The sequence below is a fragment of the Marmota flaviventris genome, chromosome 10 (genome assembly GCF_047511675.1).
Source record: "Marmota flaviventris isolate mMarFla1 chromosome 10, mMarFla1.hap1, whole genome shotgun sequence".
Classification (NCBI taxonomy): domain Eukaryota; kingdom Metazoa; phylum Chordata; class Mammalia; order Rodentia; family Sciuridae; genus Marmota; species Marmota flaviventris.
In genome coordinates, this window is record NC_092507.1 from 33,488,751 (window position 1) to 33,508,788 (window position 20,038).

General features: G+C 42.9%; 1 protein-coding gene and 1 pseudogene across 2 annotated transcripts in view; one reads left to right on the forward strand and one right to left on the reverse strand.

The window, feature by feature from the left end:
* The window catches only part of Kdm4a (lysine demethylase 4A), a 51,884-nt gene that overhangs the window by 22,608 nt on the left and 9,238 nt on the right, over nt 1-20,038 (forward strand). For both annotated transcript variants that reach the window (XM_027937195.2, XM_027937196.2), the window contains exons 12-18: nt 7,406-7,526; nt 12,688-12,869; nt 14,821-15,025; nt 15,543-15,619; nt 16,294-16,349; nt 18,417-18,525; nt 18,810-18,995. In XM_027937195.2, the coding sequence (XP_027792996.1) occupies nt 7,406-7,526; nt 12,688-12,869; nt 14,821-15,025; nt 15,543-15,619; nt 16,294-16,349; nt 18,417-18,525; nt 18,810-18,995 (936 nt within the window). The remainder of the gene's footprint in view (nt 1-7,405; nt 7,527-12,687; nt 12,870-14,820; nt 15,026-15,542; nt 15,620-16,293; nt 16,350-18,416; nt 18,526-18,809; nt 18,996-20,038) is intronic.
* On the reverse strand, nt 9,249-10,018 carry LOC114094180 (transcription factor BTF3 pseudogene; annotated as a pseudogene).

Here is a 20,038-nt window from a genome sequence, read left to right on the forward strand (position 1 = left end):
AATCACTTATGGCCTGTCTACTGTGGCCAGGACTGTGCCTTTAAGGAACTCAAGTTCCTCAATAACTAGAGGAATAGAAAGGAGTACATAATTCCAGCACTTGAGGATAGGTGATTTAGGATCAGCTGAAGATTTGGCAGCTTAGCCTCTGGTTGGGAGAGGAGCTCAGGATGGCTGTAGAGAAGGAGGCATTTTACCTGAGCCAAGAGGTTATGAACAGTATGCCAGGTAGACAGAATGAAATTGAAGCAAGAATCTAGGAGAGGAAGATGTTCTACATGGTGATGATAGCACATTGGGGTCAGAGGTTGACTTTGTCTCAGTCATATAGGATTGTAAAAGACCCTGGATACAATTAGCCAGCACCAAGAACTGGTAATCCCAGCTACTTTGGAGGCTGAGGCAGAAGGATTGCAAGTTCCAGGGCAGTCTCAGAAACTTAGCATGACCCTATCTCAAAATGAAAAATAGAAAGGACTAGGAATATAGCTCAGTGGTAAAGTTCCCAAGATAAAAGAAAAAGCCTGAACACGGTGAGAGGCTTGAGGGGGAACGGTGAGCTGGCAGAAGAAGGCCCCTTACTCCCAATCTGAGTTTGGAGACCAAGAGCTTCCATGGTGTGTGTGTAATTTTATTTATTTATTTGTTTATTCATTCATTCATTTTTTTTTAGTTGTAGTTGGACACAGTACCTTTATTTATTTTTATGTGGTGCTGAGGACCGAACTCAGGGCCTTGCGCAGTGAGGCGAGCACTCTACTGCTGAGCCATAACCCTAGCCCCAATTTTTTTTTTTTTTTAATATTTATTTATTTATTTTAATTCTCGGCGGACACAACATCTTTGTTTGTATGTGGTGCTGAGGATCGAACCCGGGCCGCACGCATGCCAGGTGAGCGCGCTACCGCTTGAGCCACACCCCCAGCCCCCCAATTTTTTTTTAATTGAAAAAAATGTTATTGTATTTTGTTGTACCTCTTTAAAATTTATTTTATGTGGTGCTGAGGATTGGACCCAGTGCCTCACACATGCTAGGCAAGAGCTCTATCCCTGAGATACAACTGCAGCCCATATTTTAAAAACTTATATTAATATTATACCAATAATATTAGCATGTTATATTAATATTATATATTAATATTAATTTGTTCTAATTAGTTATACATGATAGTAGAATGCATTTTGATATATCACATATAAATGGAGTATAACTTCCCATTCGTCTGGTTGTACATGATATAGTTACACAGATCATGTAAGCATATGCACATAGTGTAATAATGTCTAATTCATACTACTATCTCCGTATTCTTTTAAATGCAGGCAAAAAATGCAAAGTCAATAATGCAGGGAGCCTGCACATACTACTTATATCTTAATAGTTAGGCTCTCGTCACATTTTCTTTACCCATTGTTTTTATTTGTTGATTTTTTTTTTTTTTTGAAAGCAAAGCCCATATACTATGCCATTTCTTCCCTACTTTAGATGTATTTTTATTTTTAAATCTTTATTTATTTTTGGTATTAGGGATTGAACCCAGAGGTGCTTGACCACTCAGCCACATCTTCAGCCCTTCTTATTTTTTATTTTGAGAATTAGGTCAGGGGAACAAGGAGAGAATTTGTCCAGAGCCAGGGGAGAAGTACTCAAGTACTCAAGATGTGACTATGGGTGCCTTGTATTAAAGGGCAGGAACCTGCCAGGCGAGGGAAGTTGAAGGAAATGGGGGAGAGGGGAGTGATTGGATACTGGTGGGTCTAACAAGATGGGTAGGAATAGGATGCCAGTGCATGTGGAAGTAAAGGAAGGGATGACTGCAGACCGGCTTTTCCTCACCACCCCCACTAACGTTGTGATAAAATACACATGACATAAACTTTGCCATTTTAACCATTCTTTAATGTACTGTTCAGTGGCAATAGTATATTTCACATTGTTGTGCGACCTTCACCAGGATGCGGATGGTTTTGAGGTAGAAGGAGGCAGGTTGTCTCCTCAGGTCTCCTGGGATCTGTCATACCCAACCTTTATTGAAAGCCACTATTCCTAGAAATTTCCTTGCTTCCTGAATGGTTCCCTTTCTCCTTTGAAATCCTGTAGTACTTGCTCCTCAAAGTAATTGCCATAGGTTGGTGAAGAAGATAAATTTCTAAAAGCTAGGCTCTGTGCCACATTCATCCTCACTTCTGGAGACCATGCTTGACCCATGAGCCCTCTGTAATCATGAAATGAGTGACTATAAAGAAGGTCAAGGTCAGGTTTGTTCTTTTTGGGTGGGGGGCACCAGGGATTGAATCCAGGGTCGCTTAACCACTGAGCTACATCCCCAGCCCTTTTTATTTTTTATTTTGAGACAGGGTCTCGCTAAGTTGCTGAGGTTGGCTTTGAACTTGTGATCTTCCTGCCTCAGCCTCCAGAGCCACTGGGATTACGGGTGTGCACCACTGCACCCAGCTCAGGTTTGTTTTCCTAAGAAATTGACATCAGGACTGATTGATTAGGTGGAATGGGAGACTTGATAGGTGTGGGGCCTAAAGTCAAATAGCTTTACCCATCCCTAGAGAGGTTTGATTGCATTAAGTCTATACTTGGAAACAGCTCTGTTTTTGAGAGTGCCCTTTGTTCTCCAACACAACTTCAGGATCCCCCAAGCTGCATTTGTTACTGTTTGCTATTCAGTTATGTTAGTTTATATTAAGGGTCTTTTATAAGGCATTCTGGCAAACTGTACTTTTGGTGAAAGTGCCCTGGTTTGCTCATTGCTGAAGTACCAGAGTTTCATTTAACTACAGAATGAACCGTAGCAGCATTCAATCTCTAGAAGGTTTAGTTAGTTAAAGCTGCTTTGAAAAAATGAGTTTCCAAAACAAGAACTGGAAAACATTTGCTGCTTCTCTGTACAGAACAAGTCTTTATCATTTACCTTGACACTTGTGCCAGATGTTAGAAGAAGGAACAGAATTCTAGAGGCTTGAGCTCTCCTATAGGCAGGGACCTGGAATATTCTACCTGCTGCCCCATCTATCCTCAAAAAGAGCCCTTAAGGGAAGAGTTCATTACCCCTTTTTTGTAGTTGTATTTCTTCTTACCCGGGCCCACAGCTAGATGGCTGAACTGGAATTTGTACCATCATGTTGTTGTATGCTGAAGGGATTTAGGAAATGGAGCACATTTCAGGGAGTGCAGCACTGTGAGGAGGTTGTGGATGCCATGTAGCAGAAGGAATGTTTAAATAAGAGATAAGGAAGTGTGAAAAGATAACCACATTTTTTTTGGGGGGGGGCGTGGTACCGGGGATTGAATTCAGGAGCACTGAGCCGCTGAGCCACATCCCCAGCCCTATTATGTATTTTATTTAGAGACAGGGTCTCACTCAGTTGTTTAGCATCTCACCTTTCCTGCAGCTGATTTTGAACTCGCCATCCTCCTGCCTCAGTGCTGGGATTATAGGCGTGCACCATCGCGCCAGGCAATTTCCACATATTTGAATAGATTTGTTTGGTCAGCATGATGTCAGTGGAAAGGGACAGTTTCCATACTGTGACATCAGGTCTTTCTCTGACTGGGTTATAAGTTCTTCAAGGTTATAGGTCATGTTTCCTTCCTCTGTGCATTACCAGGGCATCACATGCTGGAATATAGGAAGCACTTTGGACCAACAGGACAATAAAGACATCTTCTTCCTTTCCCATAGCCACAGTCTGCTTGCTGTTCTTGATCTTGACTCCTATTTTCTCTAATAGTTGGATCTATAAAAGGTTCTCTGTCTATCTTCTACGTTGTATTAGTTTTCTGTTGCTGAGACAAGTTATCATAAATTTTGAGACTCAAAACCACACAAATTTATTATTTTATAGTTCTTGAATTTAGAAGTCGGCAATGAATCTGTTAAAATGAAGATAATAATAGGGCTGTGTTCCTTCTTCGGAGCTGTAGAAAAACTCATTTCCTTGCTCTTTCCAGCTTCTGTAGACCACCCTCATTCCTTGGCTTATGATTCCTCTTCCATCTTCAAAGGCAGCAACATGTAGCTAAATCTTTCTCACATCATGTCACTAGTTGGCTCCGTTTGCTTTCCTTGCCTGTTATTGGCATCATTGTGATTACATGGGGCCTGCCAGGTAACCCAGGATAATACCCATTTTACAGCCATCTGATTAGCAACCTTAATTCTCCTTTGTTATATTAACAGGGATTGGAATGTAGGCATCCTTTGGGAACATATTTTTTTCTACTATGTATCTTTTTTTTTTTTTTAATGTTTTTTAAGGTGTTGATGGACCTTTACTTTATTCATTTATTTATATGTGGTGCTGAGAATCGAACCTAGTGCTTCACACATGTGAGACAAGTGCTTTACCACTGAGCCACAACCCAAGCCCCTTTCTACTATGTGTCTTAACATCTCCCTTTTATAACCTTTTTTTTTAAAAAAATATTTTGGGTATAAAACCATACTCATATAACCCCTATTGTAAAATTTGGTTTTGGAGAATGTTTCTTTCTCAAACTATGATCTGATTCTGTTTCTTAAATAGAAATATTCCTTCTTTTGCTCTATAATATGTTCATGTCTTAGTTCCTTATTGTCTGTCTGCTGGAATTAATCTCAAAAATAAGTCCTGGCAACTCCCAGATGCTCAGTTCTTCTGGTGTCTCCTTCTTGAAGCTGCCCCTTCTTTAGCTTTCTGAAATTTTTCTTACCTGTCTGCCTCTGAATCATCTTTTTCTTACCTGTCTGCCTCTTCTCTACATCCCTGTAGCCACAGAAGACCTGATCTTCAGTCAAACTTCTCTTTCACTGGTAATCTCATCCACTCCAATTTTAATTCTGTATTTTTTGATTTTCTAATTGTTTTGGTTTTAGATAGGGCCTTACTATAATGCCCAGGCTATCTTAACTTGTGGGCTCCAGTGGACTGTAAGCAGGTACATGCTGTCTGGCAAAATTTTTATTACTGAACCCATGGTGAGGATTCCCATATTTACAGCTTTTGCTCTGACCTCTTTTCTAAACCCCAGTCTGAATTTCTTACTGCCTCCCTGAGATTTCCAAATGGGAGAACCATGGATCTATAGCATGTGTTCCACACACAGCATGTTTAATTTGGTTTGTTGTTATCCCCTACTTCTTCCATACACATGGTCTTAAGCATCTTTTACCTCTCTTACCTTGGTGATCTAAGCTAGAAATCGCCACTGTTTCTGGTTCCTTTATTCTCATCCTTTTTCTTTCTAAACACATGGCAAGTTTAGCCTATTATATAGGCATCTTCAAAGTGGGGAGTGCAAGAAGATTGTTGGGGTATAGGAATAAAATGAACTTTATTTTTATCTTATCCTTTTACAGGATATTTTTATTTTAAAACACATAAGAGCCTGGGCATGATGGCACAGGCCTGTAACTCCAGCTATTCTGGAAGTTGAGGCGGGAGGATTACAAGTGTGAGGCCAGCCTTGGCAAATAAGCAAAGATACTCAGCAAGTTAGCAAGTCCCCTGTCTCCCAATAAAGAATAAAAATAAAAAGAGCTGGGGCAGTAGCTCAGTGGTAAAGTACCCCTGGGTTCAGTCCCCAGTACAAAACAAAAGAAATACATACCTACATATTTGTGTGTGTGTGTGTGTGTGTGTGTGTGTGTATATATATATGTATGTTTTGGAGTGCATGCTCCAAAATTCATTCACATGCAAACACTACCAAAAAATTTTTGGCAAGTATGGGGATTCCAGTTTGTTGTAGACAAAGAACCTTTTCTTTTTTTGGTACCAGGTATTGAACCCAGGGGCATTTAACCTCTGAGCTACATCCCCAGTTCTTTTTTATTTTTTATTTTGAGACAGGGTCTTGCTAAATTCCTGAAGCTGGCTTTGAATTTGTGATCCTCCTGCCTCAGCCTCCCACGTTGCTGGGATTACAGGCATGCGCCACTGTGTGTGGCCAAAGAACCTTTCCTTAAGTGAAATCTTACTCATTTGAAAATGTAAATCAAAAGCAAAGCTGTTATGGCCAGAAATGAGGTAGGGCCCAGTTCATTCTGATGGAGGTTCTTGAGGAGTATTGCTGAAATACATATTTTTTGTTGTTGTTATAATGCTGGGGTTTGAAACTGGGGTCTTATGCATACTAGAGGTACATGCTGTATCACTAAGACACCCCTAGTTTTCTGATGTAGTTTCCTGCCACTTTAGACTGTGTAGTGTAGGTCTAATTGAAAGCTTGTGATTGTGTTAGTCTTTGTGGACATCAGGAGTAACAGTTCCTAAGGTTTTCAGTCTTTCACCTTTTCCTGTATTCTGTCATTCTTACTTGCTCGTGTGAGCCAGGATCACAATACTTTCAGTCCATTTTTCCACACTTCCTTTTTTTCCTGTGTAGATCTTTCTTTGTACAGAGTAGGTTCTCAGTGAATATGTGTTGAATGAATGAACAAGTGGACACTGAAACCTATTAATAATATTAACTTCTGGAGGAGCAGGCTCTATTCTGTACCTGGCTGGTGCGCAATTTGTTTTGTCTTGGGATCCCAATTGTGGTCCTTAGACTCTGAGGTTCTGTGTAGTTGCACGTAGAGTTCATGAGCTCCAGCATCTTTTCTGAAGTGGCACTGCAGTGCTGCCACTTCTCTTTAGAACTCTAAGGCATTAGTTTTTTTTCACTGTTGCAAAGTGGCCCTCTTCCAGGCTTCATTTCCTTGCTTAATCGGTTTTGCCAACCCTGCATCTCCTAATGTCAGTATGACCAAATTTTAAGTGTGTTGATTAAAAAGAAACTCTTATGTAGTATTACTGAGTCAATCCTGTACATCTTAAACCTAATTACATCTGCTCTTGCATTCTGTAAATGTAGTGTTAAATCAATCTTCCCATTGTAGCTAAGGCAGAGTTTTAGATGCACTCTGCTCTGGCTGATATTCTCCCCTAGAGAAGAAACTAACAGGAATTAACAGTCTCCATGAGAGCTGAAGGCTCAACATTTTATAAGGAAAATCTGGTCTGTTTTCCTTGTAATGGTTCAGGTGCCCTCATCCCTTTGAATGTTCTTTAGACTTTCAACCTGGATGGCCCTGCTACCTGGAAAATTATAACTGGTGCTATACTGACTTCCTAGTCCCAAGAATGGGGCAGTTGGGCTCCTGTGGGGCTCACAGACTTGTCTTATAACAGTCAGCTTAAGGGGGGAGGTGCATGGTTTTTTTGACCTGGAGAAGGATTGTTTTTGGTATATTTGTTTTAGGTTGCTGGGGATGAATCCAGGGCCATGCACATGCTAGGCAAGTGTTATACCACTGAGTGACATCCCCAGCCCTCCCCCTCACTCCCCAGTTGGTTTTCATTGTAAGTCAAACCTCTGCTGTGTGTCAAGTTGAGGCAAGACTAATTGGATTCCCTTTGGTATGCTCAGGTTGCAGATGAATACATGTTTTCCCTGGAAGAGAATAAGAAGTCAAAGGGTCGCCGACAGCCCTTAAGCAAGCTTCCACGCCATCACCCACTGGTGTTACAGGATTGTGTCAGTGATGATGGTAAGTTTAGTCTCCTCTCTTCACTAGGGAGAAAGAGGCTCATCACATTGGGACTTGCTCTGATAAGATGTCAGAAGGTCATGCTCAGAAACAAGAATGGACCTATGGCTTAAGTGTTTTTCCCAATACTCCATACAGATGATGGGATTTCTTTTTGTATCTAATTTGCTAATTGAATTTCATTATCAGTTCGAGTATCATGATACATACTTAATATAGGAAAATCGTATGCAGATTCTTTCCTTTCTTAGGAGATACAAGGCTAATTTTTTTTTTTCAGAATAGCAAATTTTGTCAGTGATACCAAGCCCTGTGCTGGATGTGTGGATACAAAGGTAAAAAAGATAGGTCTGTTCCCTCCAGATGCTCACAGGGTAGTGGGGCAAACAGATTAAAGAAAGAAGAGGCTCCAATCCAGGCAGAGGAGACCGCATGAGTAATCATGGAGAAGAGAAACAGGAGTGGATATGCAGGGAACTGTTCTTGGCTCAGTGTGGCTCAAGTTCAAGGGTAAAGCTAGGGAGTGACAGGTGGGATAGGAGGAGCAAAGTAGTCATGAGGTAAAGTCATAGACAGCGTTATTGTGAGCCCAGAGTGAGAACCTTTTCTCACAGGCATTCTGGAGCTCTTGAAGTATTTTAAGCAGAGGAATAGCATGGTCAGATAGATATTAGAAAGACTGTTCCTCGTGATGATAGCTTCTTGAGAATGACTTTGAGTGTACCAGTTGAGCTTCTCAGATATAAGATCTAAGGATGGCAGTGGGAGGGGTGCAAGAAGGAAGTATAGAGATGATCAGGCCAGCTGAATTTGGTGACTGGTATAGAGCTGTGAGGGTACTCAGTAAGGGAGAAAGATGAATTGATGGCCTCTCTGGTTTATAGCTTTGGTTGGGTTTGGAGACCTGCATTCAGTGTCTGGAGGATGTAGACTTGGTCAGCTATAGAGAAAGCACGGAAATGAGTGAGCAGAGGTTGAGAATAGGTGCACAGAGGAAGGAAGGAGGAAGCCTGTGAAGGAGACAGAGAAGAGGATGAGGAGACATATGCAAGGAAAACCAGGAACTGTGGCACTGAAGCTCAGGGAATGAGGACAGTAGTGGAGTCTGGTTTCCTATGCTGCTTGGAGCCTAGGACTCAATAGGAAGAGTGCTGAAGAGCCTCAGCACACTTGAGAGAATGGAGTCACTTGACTTGTTACTTTGAGTAGTGCTGGGCCTTTTCCCACCTTGTCCTCTCCTTATGATCTGATGTCAGAGCCCCATCTCTGCAGTTTTCCTTGGTACAAAGCCTATGATAAGCTAGGTGGGGAATAGTCAGAATAGTGGCCAGATCTGGAGTTGGGTCTCAAGGTGTCCCCTGAACTTGTGCTCTGGTCCAGTTCCAAGAAGAGCTCCAGCCTACTTTTGTGGTTGTCCACTTCATGCTTTAGAAGAACACAGACTGTAGAAAACTGAAAAAGCAGAAAAGTTATAGAGGAAAAGAAAATTTCCCATATGCCTATTCTCCAGAGATGAGCACAGTGAATATAATGTATCATCTTGTTGATTTTTCCATACATACATATTATGTCCATGTATGTCTTTTTAAAAATAATCTGATAAACTCCCCCAGGTTTTTGTGATGAAAAATGCTCAAATATGGTAAGCTGAAGAGATGGAATCATTTTATGCTTTCCATGTGTGTGTGTTTTTTTTTTTTTTTTTTTTACTAGGCAAAGAGCTTTATTAACCTTTTTTCAAACTTTATTCCCAGGCTTCTTCAGCTTAATTAGCTGCAAAGAATAAATTGTGTATAAGCAAAAACTGAAAAGAGCTGCAGTGGCCAAGGGGCTTGGGCTTAAAAATATTAGAGATCTAGATTTTATCAGATCCATAAACAAAACAATTTTAAAAAGCAGTCATAATATAAAACAGCAGCTCCCAGTAACTTCTTCAAGTTTATCTTCTTCAGAAGTTGATCAGTTCAGTTTGCCTCATTCTTAGAAGCCTCATCAAAATTCTCCACAAGATCTGGAACTTCATCATCATCATCCTCTCCAGTAGCAAGTGGTGCTTTTCCGTCCACAGATTGTTTGGGCAGAGCTTCAGCCAGTCTCCTTAAACTAGTCAGACTGTCTGCACCAAGTTGGTTTAAGATGCTGGGTAGCATTTCTGTCAGCTGCTTTGTCTCAGCATGGCCTGTAATGGTGAAAGTGTTTGCTGCCAGAGATGCCTGAACTTTAGGGTTGTTAAAGTGGATCACTGTTCCTTGGTTTGTAAACGTATTCACCTCTTCAATACCAGAGATATTGTTTACCCCTAACTTCTTTAAAGAGAACTGAAGTTTTTTATCATCTGCTGTAGCTGTTCTATGAACCACCTTCTTCTTTCTGTGAGCAGTTCCTTTTCCACCAATTCGCACTTGTGCCTGCAGTTTGGCGAGTTTTTCCTGGTTCATGATAGTTTCTTTCATCTTGTCTGAGCGGAAATGGGGCCGCGCTGGGGACTAGGGTTGGTGCTCGGGGTCTCAGGCAGACCAGCTGAGATTAGGCGCCCACACGCGGGGACGCAAGATGGCAGCTTCCATGTGTGTTTTAACGATTCTTAACCAGAACAGTGTCACTTAGTTTTGCCTTATTGCTTTCTTTCTCTCAGTAACGTAGTTTATGTACATATATACATATACACACCTGTGTTTCACATTCTTTGAAAGTAAGTTGTAATCATCAGATTACTTCATTTTAATATAGCAATAGGCACATTTCCTAAGAAGGATTCTCCTTTAAATACTAGACTGCTGTCATAACTAGGACAGTAGCTCCATAACATTTTCTTATCCTCCAACCAGATCTTTCTTTTCCTGCTCACCCCAATAATGTGTTTAGGGTTATACATTATACTTGTAAGTTGGCTTTCTTTAGTCTCTTTTAGTCTGGTATATCCTTACCCCATTTTTTAAAAAATTTAAATTTTTTTGTGTGCTAGGAATTGAACCCCAGGGGTGCTTTACCACTGAGCTACATCATTAATTCTTTCTATTTTTTATTTTAAGACAGGGTCTTGCTAAGTTGCTGAGGCTGGCCTTGAACTTGGGATTATCCTGCCTCAAAACATTTACTTGCTGGAATTATGGACATGCATTGGGATTGAGGCATGCCTGGCCCTTGCCCCACATTTTTAAAAAATATATATTTGTAGTTGAGGCATAACATTTTTAGTGAAATGTTAAGAATTAACTATAAGTCTCTGTGAAGTTTCACGTATGTGAACTGTTAAAATTTTGATTCTTGCAATTTTCACTTAACACAGTGAACATTTTCCTTATCATTCAGTATTCACATATGGAATGATTTTGGCCACTTTTGACTTTCTAAAGTCTTACGTTTTTGGTTGTTATTATGAGCCTGTCTGTTTTTGTTTCTTTCATCACATCTCAGTCACTCTTTTTTAGGCCAAGGTTATGAGACAAATCTGTGGGCACCATGGCTCCTGACTGGATTCGAACAGTGAAGCTCTGAGGGGTTACTTTTACTTGCCTGCACTGGTCTCCTTATGCTACAGTGGCCTTCACTGAGTCTCCACACAATGGCAGTTGCCAGATGCCTTCATATTGAACATGACTGTGAGGCAGATTAGAAAATGATTTGTCTTTACTTCCAGAAAGGAACATGGGGATACCTAGTACAACTCTTAAAAATATAAATTTAATTCTTAGCTTCCTGAGACATTGGATTCAGCACATAGGCTATTATTGGCCAACCTCTGGTCAGACTTAGCATTACATTGTAGGGCTAAGATAAGGATTCACTGTGGACATGTGGCATTGCTCTCCTCTTAGGCAAAGCCAGGAGGAATTGGGGATTCCCTGCTCATAATAGGCAGATAGATACCCACTGACCTTTCCAGGGGAAGCTGGCAAGTCCTGACCAAAGACCATCATGTGACAAACTTTAAAGTTTGCCAGTTCCCTTTTATTTTTCCTTCCTTGTTTCCCTTTAGTACAACTGAAGGGAAAATTCATGAAGGGAAAGGACTTATGGTGCAGACATTTTAGAGGCAACTAATAACAGAGGGAAGCAAGGTGGAGCCTCACTTTGCTGTCCTTGGAGAGGGCAGAGGGTTGAATGTGGCAGCTGTTAAGGGGAGCAGAACAGGCTGAGCTCCTGGGTAAAAGGAAGAGTAGAGACCATTAATTATTCTTGACAGAGAAATGGTACAGGCAAGACCCACTGCTGCGACCAGCGTGGCCAAACTAGCAGGTTCTGGCGAGCGCGATAGGAGATTAGAAAAAATAGAGTCATACACGCAGATCTTGAAGGTAAAGCTATGATCGGGTGGAGCACCGCTCTCTGATGAAGAAACAGGTCTAAAGAATTACACCAGCAATCTTTATTATATATGTCTCATTAATCAGATTAAAGACTATGCAAGCATTATTCTTTGTATTCATGAAAGTTATAGGAGTTAGCAACACTATGCAGCTATTTCCTCAGTTACATTCTGCAGTTGCAGTGTGCAATGTTTGAAATGCTCAAGAAAGTCCACTGTTTAAAGTTAATTTGTGGCAGATTCAGAGCAGTGGAACTGGTTATCTTAGCAAGGAAGTTCCTTCATTCCCAGGAGCTGTGTGCCTGAGAGCAAGGTTGAAGCTGATAAGACTAGCAACAGGGTCTCCCTGTGGAGAGCATTACCATAGCAATTGGGCATTCTACACCTTTACATAGAAACTTTCCCAGTCATCACGCATGCCACATCCATGAAGTCATCGGGGACCTCAGTCTCAGATACTGGTCTCCCAATCACTGTCATCGCACTTCACAACCCACAACATCAACTAGGTACCAAAGGGATCTGTTGTTTTTAAAAATTTTATTTATTTTAATTAGATACACATGATAGTACAATGATCTTGACATATCATACATTTGAATCAGATGGGGTATAATTTCTCATTTTTCTGAGTGTACAGGTTGCAGAATCACATTGGTCATGCAGTCACGTATATACATACAGTAAAGTGGTCTGTTGATAATCATTTTACCCTTGGCCTTTGCAACCCTTAGGAGTCTTTGGTTCAGTCCAAACCAAGGTCTAGGAGTCCTGACTGAGCTTATCTGCTCTTCAGGCCATACCACTAGTGTGCATGGCTGGTGCTGATTTATGTTTCTTTTTCTGTCCTAGAGACCTCTGAACAGCTGTCCCCTGAGGAGGAGGCTGAGGAGACAGAGGCCTGGGCCAAGCCCCTGAGCCAGCTGTGGCAGAACCGACCTCCGAACTTTGAGGCTGAAAAAGAATTCAATGAGACCATGGCCCAGCAGGCCCCTCACTGTGCTGTCTGTATGATCTTTCAAACGTACCATCAGGTAGGACCATTCCACACTCTCTGTGTACCTAGGACCAGTAATCACAGGAAGCTAGATTTAATTGTGGGTACTTTTTGTTTGTCTTAAGAGGGGCTTTTTTTCTCCCCTATTTTCTTCTTCTGCCCCACTCATGTGAAATAGGAGTTTGGGGATAGAGGGGGAAAAGAAAATACTGAGTTTCAAAAGAGAAGTGCTCACAAACTGTTGGAATGCAAAGTAACCTAGCACATACATCCCCGTGACCATATTCTTGCCTGCAGAAAGTAGCATGATGTGAGGGCAATGTACAAGTACAAGGATATTTGCCCCTAAATTGTGTAACTCTGATTGCTAATTTATGAATATTAACACCCCACACAAGGGTTACTTCTCTCTCAAGATAGCCCATATTCTTTCTTCCACCTTTGGTATGTAATCCTTGCTTTCCTAAATAATTCTCTGCTTGCTCCTCAATATCTGACATATGGTGAAATTCTTTTCCATCACATATGTCAAGGACCCCATTGTCCTGAGTTGAAGTCCTGGTCTTTCATACCTTCTCCAGTCCTCCTCTGGTGACACTTTTATTGGTCAGGTTTCACAGGGCAGATGAACCAGCACTGTGGATTTTTACTTGAGAATGCTTTGGAGATGATGTGGCTCAGGCTCCCCTTGAACTTGCACTCATCACAGACTTTAACTGTTTGCAGAGAATTTTGCTTTTTCATCATCCCATCTGAGACTCTTCCTCCCAGGTGTTGTGCAGTTCTGGTCAGTCAGGGTACAGGGCTGTTATTTATCAAAGCCTGAACTTCAGGTTAAAAACCAGATCCTCTGATGTTGTCACCTTCTTTTCTTTCCCATTGTCACAGTTGGTGTTACCAGTGACCAGAAGTAACTAGGGCAGGGCAGAAGCAGAGGGCCTGATTGAAACAAGGGGGTGGGAAAAGCACAGCTGCTGAGCTCCTCTGTGCCTGTCCCATGCTGGTGCATTGATGGCTTCACCATCATGCATCCCTCAGGGACTGGCTCTGGAAGGCCAGGAGGCATTAATAGCAGCAGGTGCCATGTGGCCAGCTCAGGCCCAGCTGGAACCTTCACAGGGTGACATGCAGTTGAGCAGTCTCCTTTGGGTGGTTAAAGGGGCATTTGCTGTCCTGAGCCTGGCAGGACCCCGGGTTCACTCATGATAAAGAGTGAAACCTCAGACCAGCACATTTTGGACTAGTAACTCACTACTTTCCATTGACAGAAACCAAAATGAAGACCTATATGTGCCATTGTGTTGGGGGGAAGTGATTGACCTGGTGGTGGTTACTGTGAGTGAATCTACCAATTGTAGCTCTACTAAGAGTTATATAAATGGCATATATTCAGAGGGTGATGTGTTTTGGCGCTCCATCTTTGGAGTGAGCTTAACAGTGCCATCCAGCATCAGAGTCAGTATAGTTTGCCAAGGGAAGTATGTGGATGTAATGTTCTTCCTGAAGGGGCCTGAAGCCTGGAATCATAGATGGGACTCCAGCTATGTAACAGCTCAGGTGACCTGCTGACTTAGACCATCAGAGGCAATCTGTGCTGGCCCATTAGGAGCATCTGTGCTGGGTGCTGTCCCTGAGTGGGACCACAATGTATTACGGCACATAGGCGCCCTCAGTGGCAGCCTTGTTGCCAATATCTTGGTGCATTTTATTACCACTCAGTTTGGAAAGATTGAAATCCCAGTTGCCTCTTACCTCGCTCCCTCTTCTCAGTTGTCCCCTAGGGGCCTTTGTTTGATGCTGCTGTGAGAAATTGAATTTGAGTCATTAGAGGTAACTTCAATTAGTAGCTCTGGGATAATGGCTGTGCACCCGGGAGCTGTAGCCATAGTCATATCGATAAGAGAGGCAGCTTTCTGCTGATGGAGCAGGTGGGAAGCTGAGAGCATAAGTGCAGCTCACTGCGTTGTACGCTTGTTTTTTCCCCTTAGGTTGAGTTTGGAGGTCTTAGTCAGAACTGTGGAAACACTTCAGAAGTAGCCCCCCAGAAGCAGAGGACCAAGCCATTGATTCCAGAAATGTGCTTCACCTCAACTGGCTGCAGCACAGACATCAACCTTTCTACTCCTTACCTTGAGGAGGATGGCACCAGCATTCTAGTTTCCTGCAAGAAGTGCAGTGTCCGGGTCCATGCCAGTGAGTGCCTCTTGCCTTTCTTTGCATCCTCTGCCAGGAGCATGCTCCAGTTAATTGGATGTCCTTTTCACATGTGGCCCTCCCTACCCCCAGTGCAAAGGCTGCTTATGTGTTCTTGGAGAATTTGTTGCCAATCAATGAGTTTGCTTGCACCAGTCAGCAATGTGCTGTCCTCTTGGTTGCACATGTCCAGAGGGGATTAGTTGTGCCACTTAATAGGTGTTTGTACCAGTGAATAAAGTTTTTTTTGTGTGTGTGTGGTGCTGGGGATTGAACCCAGGGCTTTGTGCATGTGAGGCAAACACTTTACCAAATGAGCTATATCCCCAGCCCGTGAATACAATTTTTATGGCCTTGGGCCATACTGTGTATTTGAGCCCTGGGATCTCTGACCAAGAATTCAGGTGTTTTTGTAGCATTTGGTATCTTTGGGAGGTGGTCTATGGAAAAAAATTGCAAATCCATATTCTCACTCTGACTTCTGGGTTTAATTTGCTTTTCTCTGTGACCCTATTAGGTTGCTATGGGGTTCCCCCAGCCAAAGCTTCTGAAGAGTGGATGTGTTCTCGGTGTTCAGCCAATGCCCTGGAGGAAGTGAGTACTCCCACACTCTTCCTGTCTTCCCCATGAGATTTGGAATATGTTTGTTGCCGGGCTATTTCATGCTGGACTTTATGTCTACTGCAGTCCATGAAGGGCATGGTAGTGATGTCAGAGAGTATATACTATGTAAACAATTCCTATGACAGAGTAGTTGCTGCCCACTTGTGATAAGGCCTGAGTGGATCTGGAAGATGTTTGCTCCTTTAATTGAAAACCAGGTTGAGGCCTTTATGTGGAGTATTCATATACAGCCCCCTTTAAATAATTCACCTCTGAAGTTAGAGCCTTAGGATGGGGACTTTGGTGATTCATTTTGCAACCATCTCTTCATCATTGCCCCTGGAGTGTGGCATCACCCTGCCCAGGAAGCAGACTAGGCCTTATGGTGCTTCCAGTTTTGCAACTTTGCTCAGAGTTGCTATGAACATTAACAGCAAAGAGGATTATGTTAAGTCAAGTGAATACTTGGTATCTTCTGCTCCACATGGCATCTGTCTTCTACAGGGGAGTCCTGGGTATAAGGTGTGTGTTTGAAGCCCTACCTATCATTACACTGCTTTCTAAGCCCAAGGTTAGAGTTGCCCACAAAAGGTGGAGGGGAGAGCAGATTGGATGTTAGTGACTTGGTGGTGACCAATTTCTTCTTCCCTCTCCCTTCTGGGCAGGACTGCTGTTTATGCTCCTTACGAGGAGGGGCCCTACAGAGAGCAAATGATGACAGGTAAGTGTTTTGAGCAGTCTCAGAATGCCCAGGCTCAGTGCTGAAGCAGTGTGTAGGGGCACTGTCTACATAAGCTCTTGCAAGTGAGGATTTGGGAAGCACACTCTGAGGAGCTCTTAGAATACCAAGACTAATTTTAACAAAGACACCAAGGGGAATCAAGTAGTCTCAGATCTTTTCACTCCTTTCCCCTCTGATGGCAGAGATGTAAGTAACATCCTCCTTTTAGAGGAGATAAGAATGTACTTAGGAGAGTATGAAAACCTGGAGAAGTCAGTGCAAGAGCTTTGTGGGCTGGAGGTGTGAACATTTACCTGCTGATATGCAGAGATGGCCATGCCCATAGTCTAGTGAGCACTTTTCATCAGAGAAAACTTTGGCTCAGACTCGTTATTTGGAGAGGGCAAGTGTCCTCTAGAAGGACACTGAGTAGAAAACTCAGGCAGTCCGCCCACTGTTAAATAGTGGAAAATAATGTGGAAAACCCAGAAACTTCCATACAGAAGTTTCTGGGTTTTCCACATTAGGCAACTCATTTTCACAGAGTTGCATTTTTGTCTCCTGTTTACTTGCTCTGAGGTTTTTACCTTGTAGAGCTGGCTGTCTAAGGGGCAGTGTACACAGGTAGGTGGCAGCCAATGGTCGACATCTTGCTTCCAAGTAAAACCCTGTGGGAATGCAGCTCCTGCCTCACAGGATCTCTGTCATGCTGCTTCTGATGCATGGCTGTTCTGCTGCCAGTTCAGTCCTTTAAAGCTACTTGCTCCCATTACTAGAGAAATTGTATTCTTCATAGTTTCAGGATAGGGCTGGTAATGTTCTTCCTTCTTTGAAGTGGAAATGGTTCTACTTAGCTTTTCACCTTTGCCTTTTTTGTTGTTGTTGTTGTTACCAGGGATTGAACTCAGGGCCACTAGACCAGTGAGCCACATCCGCAGCCTGTTTTGTATTTTATTTAGAGACAGGGTCTCACTGAGTTGCTTAGTGCCTCGCAGTTGCTGAGGCTGGCTTTTAACTCACTATCCTCCTGACTCAGCCTCCCGAGCTGCTGGGATTATAGGCATCCGCCACCACACATGGCTCACCTTTGCCTTTTAATCCCTTTTATACCCTTCAGATGTACACAGAACAAATCTGTTACTGCTCCCACATAACAGTCCTGCCAGGTTTTTTTTTCTGCTTTTTTTGGTACTAGGGGTTGACCCAGGAATGTTTAACCACTTTCTCTATGTTCAGCCCTTTCTCTATATTTTTTAAATTTAGAGACAGGGTCTTGCTAGGTTGCTGAGGCTACTTTGAACTTGCGATCCTCCTGCCTCAGCCTCCTGAACCACTGGGATTATAGGCACGTGCCACCGCACCTGACCTTGTTGAAGGTTTTCAATGATTTTTTTTGTGTGTGTGTGGTGTTGGAGGTTGAACCCAGGGCATCACACATGCTAGGCAAGTGTGCTGTACCCCTGAGCTAAAATTCAGAGCTTTTGCCATCTTAGTTTTTCTCATCTTGGCACATTCTGGTTTCCCCAAATGCCTATAACTTACTTTAATTTTCTGTGGATGTCCATTGTGTATACCTCTCAGTGAGGCCTGGGCCAAACCTTAAAGACTTGAGTTTTTCATGGGTAAAGAGAGCAAGAAGAGAGAGGTTATTTCAGCCCAGGGAATGGGTTTGGCAGAAGCCTAGGGAAGATTATTGGCAGATTGGTGAATAGTGGAGATGTTTTCAAGAAGCACCTGGGTTCTGTGGTAAAGAGCTCAGTGTAGAGCTCCCTAGTTTATTCTCACTCCTGAAACCCACCACACCCAATTAACTGTGGCTCTGCTTATTTTGCCCCAGACTGAGGGAGTGGTATAAGAAGTATGACCTGGTCTAACCTCGGGTAGGGAGTCCACAGTACTCAGTATGATGGCAGTATGGCTCTAACTTTCTTGAGTCCCTGGAACTGGTTGGTGGGAGTTAGGGGCCACACTGGGTGAGGGAAGAAGCACTGTTGGGAGGCCTACTTTAGAAGGGAAGGCCACAGGGCCTTAGATCCAGAGGTGACTGGGGCCTTTGCCTTTTGGCAGATGGGTTCATGTTTCATGTGCTGTGGCGATCCTGGAAGCAAGGTTTGTCAATATTGCAGAAAGAAGTCCTGTGGATGTGAGCAAAATCCCCCTGCCCCGCTTCAAACTGGTAAGGAATAAGTGATGGTTTTATAGGCCCCACATAATTACCCTAGTTATAAGTCTCTGGGTGGAGGGCAACAGTAGCTTTCTGCTTGGCCCAGTGGCTACCTTTATCCCTTGGTTTCTGTTAAATAACTTAACATCATATATGATTAGACATGGGATTAGAGTAGGCTGTGTGTACCTCATGTTTCTGGGAGGAGGGTGGCTCTGTGCATTTGGATGGAGTAACACTAGGGGAAGCTGGACTGTCAATTCCTAGAATCATTGGCTTTCTTCCTCTGGATGCAGAAATGTGTCTTCTGTAAGAAGCGGAGGAAAAGAAATGCTGGCTGCTGTGTGCAGTGTTCTCACGGCCGTTGCCCAACTGCCTTCCATGTGAGCTGTGCCCAGGCTGCTGGAGTGATGATGCAGCCGGATGACTGGCCCTTTGTTGTCTTCATTACCTGCTTTCGGCACAAGATTCCCAACTTGGAGGTGAGGAAGGGTGCAGCTCAGAAGTCCTTAATAGTCTTCAGGGCCATTTTCTCTGCATATTATGTGCATTTATTGGGTTGGCAAGTGTTTCCTCAAGTATTGTGTTTGATGGAGAGTGCTAATGATTAAGTCATTAAGAAGGGGCTCCTGTAGGTCTCTGCCAAGCTGCTTGTGGTTGATTCTTTTGGGTTATCTGTTAACTCGGTTGTCTCTCCACTAGGATAAGCTCTTTGAAGGTCCACCTCTTATTAATCTTGAGAACTGATGGGGAGAGCTCCTGACAGTTCACCATTAACTGCTATGCAGTAGGGATTTTCATAGTCCTCTAAATGGTGACATGCAGAGAAAGATAAGTGAAAAGTTAGCTAGAGGAGTTATGAAATGGTCTGGGTAGAAGGTGGCATTCAAAGAGGTCTTGAATGTAAGAAGGAATTATGAGCAGGAAGGCATTCAGGGCTTCAGAAATAGAAGAAACAAATCTTGGAAGAATGAACATTCAAGCTGATCTTGGGCCTGTGTTGGGGGATGATACTTGAGAAGTAAGCAGCAAGGAAGATGAAGGCCCTAGGTTGCTACATTTAGGAGTTTGACCTCTCTTTCAGTGCAGGAGAACTCTGAACACTGCAATTTTGAACTATATTTTCTAACAGTTACTCTGGTGGTTTGAGGAGAGAATTCAACAAATCAGAATTTAAGGCAGGGAAACAAGTTAACATAGGAGACAGTGAGGTCTTAAGTAGGACACATAGAGTTTTAAGGTCATGTCTAACCCTGAGATCCTTAACAGGTCCAGTTGACAGGGTTTGTGGACTGCTATGGGGAGAGGGATGGAGGAGAGAGAGGAGAAGAGGAATGGGAAAGGAAAGTGAACATAACTGAATTTAGGAGGCAGGAAGGATGCTGTTACTAACTTATGATGATGTTACTAACTGCAGTCAGGATTGATATGGAGAAGGGCTGGTTGGTCAGGAGAAGGGACAAGGATGAAAAAGAGGAAAGGATATGTAGATTTCGAGGTCTCTGAAGTATTCACACTTGAGCAA